At 64.2% G+C, this 12,567-nt stretch overlaps 2 protein-coding genes across 3 annotated transcripts; both read left to right on the forward strand.

Annotated features, from left to right (window-relative positions):
• The first annotated feature begins 201 nt into the window (after positions 1 to 201).
• LOC137446215 (zona pellucida sperm-binding protein 3-like) lies at positions 202 to 4,123 on the forward strand. Its single transcript, XM_068148606.1, is given in 10 exon segments — positions 202 to 325; positions 705 to 877; positions 1,343 to 1,455; positions 1,632 to 1,735; positions 2,474 to 2,648; positions 2,770 to 2,881; positions 3,295 to 3,472; positions 3,545 to 3,614; positions 3,616 to 3,701; positions 3,775 to 4,123. Coding segments are annotated over 10 exon segments (1,296 nt in total). The 5' UTR covers positions 202 to 252; the 3' UTR covers positions 3,987 to 4,123.
• Positions 4,124 to 6,354: 2,231 nt separating this feature from the next.
• Positions 6,355 to 12,288, forward strand: LOC137446216 (membrane-spanning 4-domains subfamily A member 15-like). 2 transcript variants are annotated; one of them, XM_068148607.1, is made up of 6 exons: positions 6,355 to 6,532; positions 7,780 to 7,899; positions 8,848 to 8,904; positions 9,185 to 9,316; positions 11,162 to 11,275; positions 11,372 to 12,288. In XM_068148607.1, the coding sequence occupies exons 1-6, from the start codon at positions 6,443 to 6,445 to the stop codon at positions 11,486 to 11,488; spliced, it is 630 nt and encodes a 209-aa protein (XP_068004708.1). In that variant the 5' UTR covers positions 6,355 to 6,442; the 3' UTR covers positions 11,489 to 12,288. The 2 variants fall into 2 exon arrangements, with proteins under 2 accessions (XP_068004708.1, XP_068004709.1); XM_068148608.1 differs by having other exon boundaries at positions 11,169 to 11,275; positions 11,372 to 11,464.
• Positions 12,289 to 12,567: the final 279 nt, after the last annotated feature.

Here is a 12,567-nt window from a genome sequence, read left to right on the forward strand (position 1 = left end):
TGAGGATGAGGAGCAGGGAGAGGGACAAGGAGCAGGGAGAGGGACAAGGAGCAGAACAAGGAGAGGGGCAGGAACCAAGGCCTTTGTTTTGCCTCTTGGGCTGGAGAGATGGGCTCCAGGTGGGTGTGAGGAGGTGGGCAGGGGGGTGGAGGCACCACCCAGCCTCCCATTGGGAGAGCTGCTGCAGCTGACCTTCACCCAGGTGTTAAAAGCTATCACTGGGGGCTGCTTCTCTTCTTCTTCTCCTCCATCATGATGAAGGCTCTCAGGGGCAGGTGGTTTGTGCTCTTCTTTGTGGTTGCAGCTTGGGCACAGGATGCCCAGGGTAAGGAGCTGCTTGAAGGGGGTGGGGGGTGGACATCTGGAGGTCTGGCTGCCCTCCCTTGGGCTTGCTGGGGAGTGGGGGAGCCTGGGTGGTGCCAGCAAAGGAAGACCATGGGGAGGTTGTCCCAGACATCAAGTTTGGAACCAAGAGGTGAGGGAAGCCCTGGGATGGGTCCTGCATCTCCTTCATCTCCCCACGGAGACCTCTCAGGAGCATCATGGCCACATCAGTGCCCTGGGCTGACCCCCTGAAGCAGCTCAGCCTTCTCCTCTGTCCCCCCCAGCCCTGCTCAGGGGAAGCTGGAAGGGGGGAGCTGGAGGGGACATCTGGAGGCCAGCAGCAGGGTGGCTCAGTCCCCTTCCTTCTTGCTCTGCTGCAGTCTCTGTTAGGTGTGGCCAAGCCTGGCTGTCGGTGGCAGTGCCCAGCAGCCTCCTGGGGAGCAGCCTGGCCCGTGGAGAGCTGAGCCTGGGATCTGGCTGCGGGGTGACCGCTGCTGATGGGGACAGGTACTGGCTGGAGCACCCCCTCGTGGGCTGTGGCACCGTGCTGGAGGTGAGGAGCCATGGGTGACACCCCCCCACCCCCCCCCGCCCATGGAGATGCTGCTGCAGCAGCAGCCTGGCTCTCCTGGGGGGTGGCAGAGGAGGGCACAGTGGGGCACTGGACAAAGTCAGGGCAGCGTGGGCCCTGGCTGGGAAGAAGTCCCCCGTGGGGATGGGGTCCTTCACACCCTCCCTGAGGTGCCCAGGACATTGTTGTCACTGTACCCATGTGTTGGGGCTGGATCCCCCCAGGTCCTGCTGTCCCTAGAGGGGGGACCTGCAGCAGCACTCATGAGGACAGCCACCCTTGGGGCAGAGTGTGGCCACCACCAGTGACCTGAGCCTTGGCCCTCACCATGTGCTGAGGAGCTTTCTGCCCCTGGGCACCTCCTGTTCTGTGGTGCTGGGGACACAGAGGGGCCTCTGGCTGGCACCTGGGTGGCCCCTCCAGCCCCACACCTGCTTGTTCCTCCAGCTCCTGCCAGACAGCATCCACTACAGCAACGTCCTCCACTACCAGCCTCTGGCTGGGAGGCCTGTGGCTCGCTCCAGACCTTTCTCCCTCCCTGTGGACTGCTCCTACCCCCGGTGAGCTGGGACCTCCATGGAGCCAGGTTCTGGCTGAGCCCCATGTGCCTGCTGCTCCATGATGGAACCCCTCAGGGATGGCTCCAGCAGCCCCTCCTGGGCAGGCTGGGGGCAGGAGGGGTGGTGGGGTGGGGTGTGGAGCCTGTCAGCCCCCTGAAGGCTGTGCTGTGGGGCAGGGTGGGCAATGTTTCATCCAGAGCCATCCAGCCCACCTGGATCTCCTTCGGCTCCACCGTCGCCCGCCGCAGACGCCTGCGCTTCGCCCTGGACCTCTATGACAGTGAGTAGAGGAGCTCCAGACCTCCTTGCCCCCCCGGGTGCTGGGCTGACAGGGACCCCCCTGCCTTGCTAGGGTCCCAGGGTGATGCTTGCAGCAATCACAAGCCAGCAGTGTGCTCTTGTGGCCCAGAAGGCCAGTGGTATCCTGGGTTGTGTTCGAAGGGCTGTGGTCAGTGGGTGGAGAGAGGTTCTGCTCCCTCTCTGCTCTGCCCTGCTGAGGTCACATCTGGAATGTTGTGTCCAGCTCTGGGCCCCTCAGCTCAGGAAGGGCCTCAGGGAACTGCTTGAAAGAGTCCAGCACAGAGCCAAGAAAGTGAAGGCAGTGGAACATCTTCCTCATGAGGAGAGCCTGAGGGAGCTGAGGGCTGTGCAGCTTGCAGAGGAGGAGCCTGAGAGGTGACCTCAGTGCTGGTGATAAAGCTGTGCAGGGTGAGTGCCAAGGGGCTGGAGCCAGGCTCTGCTGGGGGATGCCCAGTGCCAGCACAAAGGGCAGTGGTGGAAGCTGAGGCAGAGGAAGTTCCATGGAAACAGGAGGAGGAAGAATTATTTCCCTGTGAGGGTGCCAGAGCCCTGGAGCAGGCTGCCCAGGGGGGTTGTGGGCTCTCCCATGCTGGAGATACTCAAACCCCACCTGGATGTGCTCCTGTGTGACCCGCTGCAGGTGATCCTGCTCTGGCAGGGTTGGGGGGTGATCTCTCTAGGTCCCTTCCAGACCCTAATGTTCTGTGCTCTCCCCAAGGTTCCTGGTCCTCCCAGCTGCTCCAGCCCCCCAGGTATTCCCTGGGGGAGCTGATCAACGTCGAGGCCTCGGTGGGCACCACCCAGCAGCTCCCCCTGAGGGTCTTTGTAGCTGAGTGCGTGGCCAGCCCCAGCGCGGCAGAGCGGCTCAGCTACGAGGTCGTCTCGGATGATGGGTGAGCACCACGGCTGGGCCGGGGATGGGGGGCGGCCGCTGCCCCCAGCGGCTGCTCTGGCCCCTTGCTGGCGCTCTGAGGGGCGGCAGTGCCCGGCTCACCCTGCTTCCCACCCTGCTAGGTGCCTGCTGGATGGGCAGCTGGGGCGCTCTCGCTTCCTCCCCCGGCATGGCAACGGCTCCCTTCGCTTCCAGCTGGACACCTTCCTCTTCCCCAACGCCTCTGGAAGCCAGGTCTGTGCCAACAGGGGTGGGGGGGGATGACCTCCACCCATCAGTGCCCCCCAGCCTCATTGCCCTTCTCTGGCCCTGCTCCAGCTCCTCAGTGTACTTCTTGGAGTGAGAGGTCCAAAACTGAGCCCAGGATTCCAGCTGTGGCCTCAGCAGTGCCCAGCCCAGGGGACAATCCCTGCCCTGCTCCTGCTGGCCACACTCTTGCTGCTCCAGGCCAGGCTGCTGGTGGCCTCCTTGGCCACCTGGGCACCCCCTGGCTCATCTCCAGCTGCTGTCACCAACCCCCCCAGCTCCTTTCCCACCAGGCAGTTTCTGCCCCCAGCCTGGAGCCTTCCTGGGGTGGTTGTGAGCCAAGTGCAGGACTCAGCTCTTGCCCTTGGTGAACCTCCTCCCACTGACCTCTGTCTTCACAGATCTACCTCCACTGTCACCTGAAGGCTGTGGCACCAGGTGCTGGAGGCACCTTGGGCAAAGCCTGTTCCTACGACCCTGTGAGAGGCGCTTGGCTGTCCCTGGATGGAGCCAGCTGCTCCTGCTGTGGCTCTGCAGCTGGCTGCGGGGGGCGGCGGCGGCGGGCGGCCACCTCCGGAGGTAAGGAGCTGCTTGGAGGGCTCTGGGCACCCTCCTGGCTGCTCTCTGTGCCTGATCACCTTCTCCTTGCAGGTCTCCTGGGAGAAGCCACCCTCCTCCTTGGTCCCCTGGAGCTCGTCCCAGCTCTCCCCAGCTCCTCCCCAGGGACCCCCCCCGGCGCTGGAGGCCAGCAGGATGCCCTCTCCTGGCCCCTCGGTCCCTGCGGTGCGGGGCGGGACGAGGGACTCCAGTGAGTGTCACCTTCCCCGGGGGGCTGGGCTGGCCCTGCTGGCCCCTCTCACCCTCCCTGCCTCTCTCCACAGGGCCAGCCCCCCCTGGCACCACGCTGGCCATGGTGGCCATGTGCTGCGCCCTGCTCGCCGTGAGCCTGGCCGCTTGCTACTGCTCCGTGCAGCGCCGCCGAACTGGGGGCGCTGAGGCAGCCCTGGGGGAGCCCCAGGCCGTGGCCATGGCCCCCACCGCACCCAGGGAAGACCACAGGCCCCCCAGGACCTGCCCTGCACCTGTGGTGTGACCCTTCCCCGGTGTGACCCTTCTGGTTCGCTCAATAAACCCAGGGCAGAAACGGCTGTGCCGGGAGGGTGGTGCTGAGGACCTTGGGTGCCTCGGAGGTGGTGCTGGGCTGGCATCCCGAGGGAGCCAGCTGGCTTGGAGGAGAGCAATGATCCCTGCCCCCGAGGGCTTGGGTGGAAAGCTTCCATCTCCAACGTGCGGCACGGTGACCCAGTGCCACTCTGTGCCAGCCTGCAGCCTTCCACCCGTGGGTGCAGAGCCCCTGCGGTGGGCAGCAGCTGCCTGGGGGCACAGCTGCTGGGGGGGCACCTTCCCAGGGTGGCCAACGGCTGCCAAGGAGCTCTGGGGCCCCCAGCCCGGGGGATGCTGCCAGGGTGCTGCCCAAGCTCCACATCCTGGCTCTGTGTGGGGCCAGGCCCGCGTCCAGCCCTCGGAGCCCCGGCCCCACGGAGCCGCGCTCTGTCCAGCCCTCGGAGCCCCGGCCCCACGGAGCCGCGCTCTGTCCAGCCCTCGGAGCCCCGGCCCCACGGAGCCGCGCTCTGTCCAGCCCTCGGAGCCCCGGCCCCACGGAGCCGCGCTCTGTCCAGCCCTCGGAGCCCCGGCCCCACGGAGCCGCGCTCTGTCCAGCCCTCGGAGCCCCGGCCCCACGGAGCCGCGCTCTGTCCAGCCCTCGGAGCCCCGGCCCCACGGAGCCGGGCTCTGTCCAGCCCTCGCAGCGGGGCTCTGTCCAGCTGCACATGCTGGCTCCCTTCAGCCCCACATCCAGGCTCTGTGGGTTCAGGACTCTCTCCAGCCCCACATCCTGGCTCCCTCCAGCCCCACTCTTGGGCTCTGTGGGTTCAGGACTCTCTCCAGCCCCACGCTCAGGCTCTGTGGGTTCAGGACTCTCCTGCCCCACATCCTGGCTCCCTCCAGCCCCACACTCAGGCTCTGTGGGTTCAGGACTCTCTCCAGCCCCACATCCTGGCTCCCTCCAGCCCCACTCTCGGGCTCTGTGGGTTCAGGACTCCCTCCAGCCCCACATCCTGGCTCCCTCCAGCCCCACACTCAGGCTCTGTGGGTTCAGGACTCCCTCCAGCCCCACATCCTGGCTCCCTCCAGCCCCACACTCAGGCTCTGTGGGTTCAGGACTCTCTCCAGCCCCACATTCTGGCTCTCTCCAGCCCCACTCTTGAGCTCTGTGGGTTCAGGACTCTCTCCAGCCCCACACCCAGGCTCTGTGGGTCCAGGGCGCTGCTCTCAGCTCCCCCAGCTCTGCAGGGAGCAGCTGGCTGCTGCCTAATGGCCCTTGATGGATTTTTTTCTTCCAGGAACTGGCTGCAGGCAGCTCTCTGCTGGGCTGCTTTTATTTAGTATTATTATTTTATGTTCTCTTCTTTCCCTTTTCTTTCTTTTTTCTTCCTGTTTCTCCCTTTCTGAGCTCCTCTAAACAGGGCTTGGGCCTGGGGGTGCAGGGACAGCTCTCAGCCAGGAAGGCTTAGGAGAAGGGGGGAGGGACACAAAGGGCTTTGAGGCCCTTTGGGGGCTGCTTTTTCCCTGCCACTCTGCTTTCTTCACGTCCCTAGATGCTACTGGAGTCCCTCAAGCACATCCCTGGGTGGCACAGGGGTCCCTGAGCATATTCCTAGGGGCCAGGGGGAGTTCCCAGTCACCTCCCTGGGCAGCACTGGGGTTCCTTGAGCGCATCTGTGGGTGGCAGAAGGCTCCCAGTCACACTTTTGGGTGACACTTGGGTGCCCAAGCCCAGCCTTGGGTGGCAGAGGTGTCCCTGAGCCTAGCCCTGGGGGCCCCCAGTCCCATTCCTATGTGACAGGGGGGTCCCTGAGCACATCTCTGGGTAGCAGGAGGCTCCCAGTCACACTTTTGGGTGACACTTGGGTCCCCAAGCCCAGCCTTGGGTGGCAGAGGTGACCCTGAGCACAGCCCTGGGGGTCCCCAGTCCCATTCCTATGTGACACTGGGGTCACCCAGGGGTGACATGGGGGTCCTTGGTCACCTCCCTGGGTGACGGGGGGGGTGGTCCCTAAGCCCATCCCTGTGATGGGTGGGGAGGGGTCTCAGCATCTTTAACCTGTGGGTTGTGGAGCAGGGGAGGGGGTGGGGTGTTCACCCGTGGGTCCTGAGGTATTCAGCCATAGGTAGTCATGGGGGTGGGGGGGGGGGTGGTTTTCACCCGTGGGTCCTTGCGGTGGGGATGGGGGGGGGCGTTACCCGTGGATGATGAGGGGGGATTCACGCGTGGCCGGGGCGGTGCCCCCGGGGATGCTGCAGCCTCTGACATCAGCCACGTTGCACCAATGGGGAGCCGCCGAGGTGGGGTGGGGCTTGGGGGGGTGGGGGGGTGGTGGTGAGGGGGGTGGAGGGGGGGGTTACTGTTGACCCCGGAGGGGACCGGAGCTGGCTCCGGGACCGGAGGTGTGCGTGTGGGGGGGTCCCAGTGACCCCCCCACTGCTCCCATGCAGGGGATGGGGAGCCTGCGACTGGGCAGCCGGGCGGTGATGTACACGGCTGAGACCCTGCCCAAGGGCAAGAACCGAGTGATGGGGGTGAGTCCGGGGGGGGGAGGGGGGAGGAGAGGGGCTGGGACCCCGGGAAAGGCCTTCCCTGCCCCCTTCCCGGCGGGTTCTGCCCCGTTCCTGGGGGGTTTTAACCCCTCAAATCCATCCCCTTGGGGGGGAATGCTGTGGTCTCAGAGGGGCTCCAGGTCTGAGGCACCCCCCCCCAGCCCTGGCAGGGGAAATTGGCTCCGTTCTCAGCCTGCCGCATTCCCGGGGGATTCCTCCCCATTCCTGAGGGGTTCTGTCCCATTCCTGTTGTTTCTCCAGCCCCCTATTCCCGAGGGGTTTGCCTCATTCCCAGGGTTTGCCTCATTCCCGAGGGGTTTGCCCCATTCCCAGGGTCTCCTGCCCCATTCCCGGGGAGTTCTGCCCCATTCCCATGTCTGTTGTTTATCCTCATTCCCGTCTCCCACTCCCCCCTTCCCCTTCCCCGGGCTTCAGCCCTATTCCCAGGGCTATTTCCCACCCCCATTCCCGGCTTGTTTTTCCCCTCCCGTTCCCGATTCCCCCCACATCTCATTTCCAGGGCTTCAGCCCTATTCCCAGGGCTTTCTTTCCCCCTTCCCGGGGGTCCTGTCCCATTCCTGTTGTTTCCCCACCCCCCTCCATTCCCGAGGGGTTTGCCTCATTCCTGGGGTCTCCTGCCCCATTCCCATGTCTGTTTTTTATCCCCATTCCCGTCTCCCACTCCCCCCTTCCCCTTTCCAGGGCTTCAGCCCTATTCCCAAGGCTCTTTTCCCCCCATTCCCAGGCGGTTCTGCCCCCTTCCCGGGTTGGTTTTGCCTTCCCATTCCCGATTCCCCCCACACCTCATTTCCAAGGCTTCAGCCCTATTCCCAGGGCTTTTTTTCTCCCCATTCCCAGGGGGTTTTGTCCCATTCCCATGGTTTGGTTTTGCCTTTCCCCTCCCCCTTATTTCCAGGGCTTCAGCCCTATTCCCTGGGCTTCATTGTCCCATTTCCCCCCACCTCATTTCCAGGGCTTCCCCCCCCCACCATTGCCGGTGGGTTTTGCCCCCTTCCTGTTGGTTTTCCTTATCCCTGTGGGGCTTTGCCTCCTTCCTGCAGGCTCCTCCCCGTCGCATCGATCCCCCCGGGCATGCTGTGGTCCTGGAGGAGCTCAGGGACCGGGGGTCCCCCAACCCTGGGTGGGGGTAGAGGGGTTGGGGAAGGGGGTAGGTGGAGGGTTGGGGGGGGTGTGAGTGGTCCCCGTTGTCACCCTGTCCCACGGCACAGACCATCCAGATCATGACTGGCTTCATGCACATCGGCTTTGGGATCGTCCTGACCACGCTGACCAATGTCTACACCTCCGTCTTCGTCATCGGAGAGATTCCCTTCCTGGGCGGCGTCTCTGTGAGTGCTGGGGGCACTGCCAGGGCTGCCCACCAGGGGGGAGGTGCCCGCAGGGAAGGAGGGAGGGCAGCCAGGGGGGAGATGCCCCCCAAGGAAGGAGGGAGGGTAGCCAGGGGGGAGATGCCCCCCAGGGAAGGAGGGAGGGCAGCCGGGGGGGAGATGCCCACTAGGGAAGGAGGGAGGGCAGCCAGGGGGGGAGAGATGCCCCCCAGGGAAGGAGGGAGGTCAGCCAGGGGGAAGATGCCCACAGGGAAGGAGGGAGGGCAGCCGGGGGGAGATGCCCACTAGGGAGGAGTGAGGACAGCCAGGGAGGAGATGCCCACCCAGAAGGATGCCCACTAAGGAGGTCTACTGGGAAGGAGATACACAATAGGGAGGGGTCCTCTCAGGAGGGATGTCCACCCAGGAGGGATGTCCCCTGGGGAAGGAGATGCCCACCCAGAAGAAGGCCTACTAAGGAGGGAAGGAGATGCCCCCAGGGAAGGGGATGGCAGGCAGGGAAGGATTGCTCACCCAGAAGGATGTTCCCTGGGAGGGGATTCCTACCTAGGATGCCAGCTGGGTGGGGGGCTGCCTGCTGGAGGCAGATGCCCAGGGGACAGGATGCCCACCCAGCAGGATGCTAACTGGGCAGGGGGCTGCCTGCTGGAGGCAGATGCCCAGGGGGCAGGATGCCCACCCAGCAGGATGCTAAGTGGGCAGGGAGGATGCCTGCTGGAGGCAGATGCCCAGGGGGCAGGATGCCCACCCAGCAGGATGCCCTCCAGCATCCCTGGGAGCAGCAGGTCCTGGTCCAGCAGCCCCTGAAACTCGAGGACTAAGCACATGGCAGCCCTGGGAGGGGTGGGGCTGTGCCCATGGGCAGCTGGGGGTGGGTTTGGGTGGCTCAGGGTGAGCTTGGCAGAGGCTGACTCTCCTCCTCCTCCTCCTCCTCCTCTCTTGGCACAGTTCATCATCTCAGGCTGCCTCTCCATCGGGGCAGAGAAGAGCCCCACGGAGTGTGCGGTGAGTGGCCCCTGGGCATCCCACCAGTGCCCTCCTCCCCCTGCCCCGTGTGTGGGGGGGTGGTGGTGGGACCAGCTTTGCTGCCAGGTGCATGCCAGCAGGACAAAGCCACGTTCAGAAGCTGCTCTGGAAGGTTATTCCTTGCAGCAAGCAAGGTGGAGGAGCTAACCCCCACCCCAAAAGCAGCCTGAGCTGTTCCCTAGGGAGGGGAGGCCCTTATGGGTTTGGGGGGGCTGATTGTCTGTCCCCCCCTCTCCTAAACCACTCCCTGTGCCCACAGGTGAAGGGCAGCCAGACCATGAATGTCATCAGTGCCATCTTTGCCCTGCTGGGCATCGTGGCCTTCATCGTGGACCTCAACCTGAACGGCCTCTACCGCTCCAACTTCAACTACTACAGTTACCTCGTCCTGGTAAGGGGGGGCACGGCCACAGGCCCCCCAGAGCCACCACCCAGCCCCTCGAAGGGGGGGGGCCCAACCTTCTGGCAACGGCTGCTCCTTCCTCCATGCTCCCAGCCCACCCTGGAAAGGGTTAAACCTTCTGGGAGCCTCTCCTGGTCCTTCCTCTGCCCTTCTACCCCACCCTGGAAGGGACTAAACCTTCTGGGAACCTCTCCTGGTCTTTTCTCTATCCTTCCACCTGACCCTGGAAGGAGTTAAACCTTCAGAGAACCCCTCCTGGTCCTTCCTCTGCCCTTCTACCCCACCCTGGAAGGAGTTAAACCTTCAGGGAACCTCTCCTGATCCTTCCTCTGCCCTTCTGCTCCACCCTGGAAGGAGTTAAACCTTCAGGAAACCTCTCCTGGTCCTTCCTCTGCCCTTCTACCCCACCCTGGAAGGGACTAAACCTTCTGGGAACCTCTTCTGATTCTTTTTCCATCCTTTCATCCCACCCTGGAAAGGGTTAAACCTTCTGGGAGCCTCTCCTGGTCCTTTCTCCATCCTTTCATCCCACCCTGGAAGGGACCAAACCTTCTGGGAACCTCTCCTGATCCTTTCTCCATCCTTTCATCCCACCCTGGAAGGGACTAAACCTCCAGGGAACCTCTCCTGGTCCTTCCTCTGCTCTTCTACCCCACCCTGGAAGGGACTAAACCTTCTGGGAACCTCTCCTGGTCCTTTTTCCATCCTTTCATCCCACCCTAGAAAGGGTTAAACCTTCAGGGAACCTCTCCTGGTCCTTTCTCTGCCCTTCTACCCCACCCTGGAAGGGACTAAACCTTCTGGGAACCTCTCCTGATCCTTTTTCCATCCTTTCATCCCACCCTAGAAAGGGTTAAACCTTCAGGGAACCTCTCCTGGTCCATTCTCTGCCCTTCTATCCCACCCTGGAAAGGGTTAAACCTTCTGGGAACCTCCCCTGGTCCTTTCTCCATCCTTTCATCCCATCCTGGAAGGGACCAAACCTTCTGGGAACCTCCCCTGGTCCTTTCTCTGCCCTTCTATCCCACCCTGGAAGAGGTTAAACCTTCTGGGAACCTCTCCTGATCCTTTCTCCATCCTTTCATCCCACCCTGGAAGGGGCTAAACCTCCAGGGAACCTCTCCTGGTTCTTTCCTCCCCTTCTACCCCACCCTGGAAGGGACTAAACCTGCTGGCAACCTCCCCTGGTCCTTTCTCCATCCTTTCATCCCACCTTGTATGCGTGCTGTGGGAGGTCAGGGGAGGTTTGACAGGCTCAGCCCTGGCACTGTTGGGGCCCTACAGCTGGTGGCACCCCAAGCACGGTGCCAGCTGCCAGGGCAGTGCTGTGTGCCTGACCTGTTTTAGGCTGGCACCTCTGGAGATGACTCATGGCCTGGTATGGCCTGGTATGGCTTGGCATGGCCTGGCTGCCTCTATAAGCCATGGAAGCAGAGAGGTGAAGGGGGGGTGAGAGGGAGGTGGAGGAGAGGAGAGGCAGGGTGGTGAGAGGGAGGTGGAGGAGAGGAGAGGCAGGGTGGTGAGAGGGAGGTGGAGGAGAGGAGAGGCAGGGTGAGGAGAGGGAGGTGGAGGAGAGGAGAGGCAGGGTGAGGAGAGGGAGGTGGAGGAGAGGAGAGGCAGGGTGAGGAGAGGGAGGTGGAGGAGAGGAGAGGCAGGGTGAGGAGAGGGAGGTGGAGGAGAGGAGAGGCAGGGTGAGGAGAGGGAGGTGGAGGAGAGGAGCTCCAAAATAACGGGCTGGGCTCCACTCCGGGGGGAAGAGGAGGTGGGGGGTGGGAGCTGGGCCCGGGTTGCCCCCTGCTGGGGGCTGCTGACGGGGTCTTGTCCCCCCTGGAGCTGGCAGGGAACGGCATCTCCATTGTGCTGCTCATCTTCACCATCCTGGAGTTCTGCATCGCCGTGGCCACCGCCAACTTCTGGTGCAGGGCCACTCGCCTCAGCTCCAACGAGGTAGGGCAGGGAGTGGGGAGGGAGGGATCTGAGCACCAGCTGGTGCCCACCCTCAGCACTGCCCCCTCTCTCCCCCCCCCCCATCTCCTCCTCCAGGCCATGCTGATCGTCCCCAGCGCCACCCAAGCGGACCTGGCGGTGCCCATGGCCGACCTGCCCCAGCCCCCCAGCTACACCGAGGTGATCTACGACCCCAAGGAGCAGCCCACTTAGGAGGGGAGCTGGGCGCTGGGGGGGGCTCCCAGGAGCGGCCTCCAAACCCTGCCTGCATGACAGACCTTCTCCCACCGCCCCCAGTGCTTCCCTCCCACCCTGGGACAGCGTGTGCCCCCCCTGCCCGGGCAGCACCCTGCCGCCGGCTGCTCCTCCAGCCGCGGGTGGGCACGGGGGGGGGGGGAGGGGGCTGAAGGAGACCCCCATGGTGGGGTGTGTGTAGGGGGGTGCTGGCTGACCACCCCCCAAACCTTGTTCCCCTCACCCCCAGCCCAGAAGCAGCAGCTTTGGGGGTTCTTTGCAGCTGGCCACCCACGGAGCCTAGCGAGGTGCTGGCCCCCAGCCCCTTGGTGTGGGTCCTGCAGCCTCAAACTGGTGTCCCCCCCCCGCCGCCCCCAGCCCCCCCAGCTGGCTCCTTGCACCCAGGGCTGTACAGCATCATCTTCCTCCCACTGTGCCGCAGGCTGGGACGTGCTGGTATCCCCCCTATAAGCCAGTGAGCCCCGCACCACCCCCCAGATTTACCTCCTTCCCTGCCCCTGTGCTAGGTCTCAAAGCTTGCTGGATGCTTTGGAGAGGCTCCTCGGTGGGGGAGGGGGGTGGAACTGCGGAGCTCCGCGGGGCTGTTCCTGCCTGCACAGCTCCAGCTGGCCGCTGGGGTTCGCTCCCGTGGGGGCTGAGGACCTCCCTGAGGGCTGCTGGCCGTGGAGGGAGCCCCCGAGGGGGAGCTGTGGAGGTTGCTGGACCATCTACCTCGGCTCCTACCCTGCCGGCTTGGTTTGATCTGGGAAATAAACGCTCTGCCCAGGCCCTTGGCTCCTCGTTTCGGGGCGGGGGGAACCATCACACAGCTGCAAACCCACCCCCTAGACCCTGCATCAGGCAGGGGCTTCCTCCTGCCCACTGTCAGGTGTCCCCTGCACTGCTCAGCCTTGTCTGGGCATGCTGGGGGCAGGATGCCACCTCCCCACCCCCCCCAGCCTGGAGAAGAGGAGGCTCAGGGGAGACCTTCTTGCTCTCTCCACCTCCCTGAAGGGAGGCTGGAGCCAGGTGGGGCTTGGTCTCTTCCCCAGGCAGGC

The sequence above is a fragment of the Melanerpes formicivorus genome, unplaced genomic scaffold (assembly GCF_026170545.1).
Source record: "Melanerpes formicivorus ecotype bairdi unplaced genomic scaffold, bMelFor1.0.p_v2 SCAF_16, whole genome shotgun sequence".
Classification (NCBI taxonomy): Eukaryota; Metazoa; Chordata; class Aves; order Piciformes; family Picidae; genus Melanerpes; species Melanerpes formicivorus.

Excerpts from the sequence above, each read along its gene's own strand:
- LOC137446216 (XM_068148607.1), top strand. The coding sequence starts at position 6,443 with ATGCAGGGGATGGGGAGCCTGCGACTGGGCAGCCGGGCGGTGATGTAC. Across the intron at positions 6,533-7,779 it reads GCAAGAACCGAGTGATGGGG|ACCATCCAGATCATGACTGG; the intron begins GTGAGTCCGGGG and ends CCCACGGCACAG. Across the intron at positions 8,905-9,184 it reads AGAGCCCCACGGAGTGTGCG|GTGAAGGGCAGCCAGACCAT; the intron begins GTGAGTGGCCCC and ends CTGTGCCCACAG.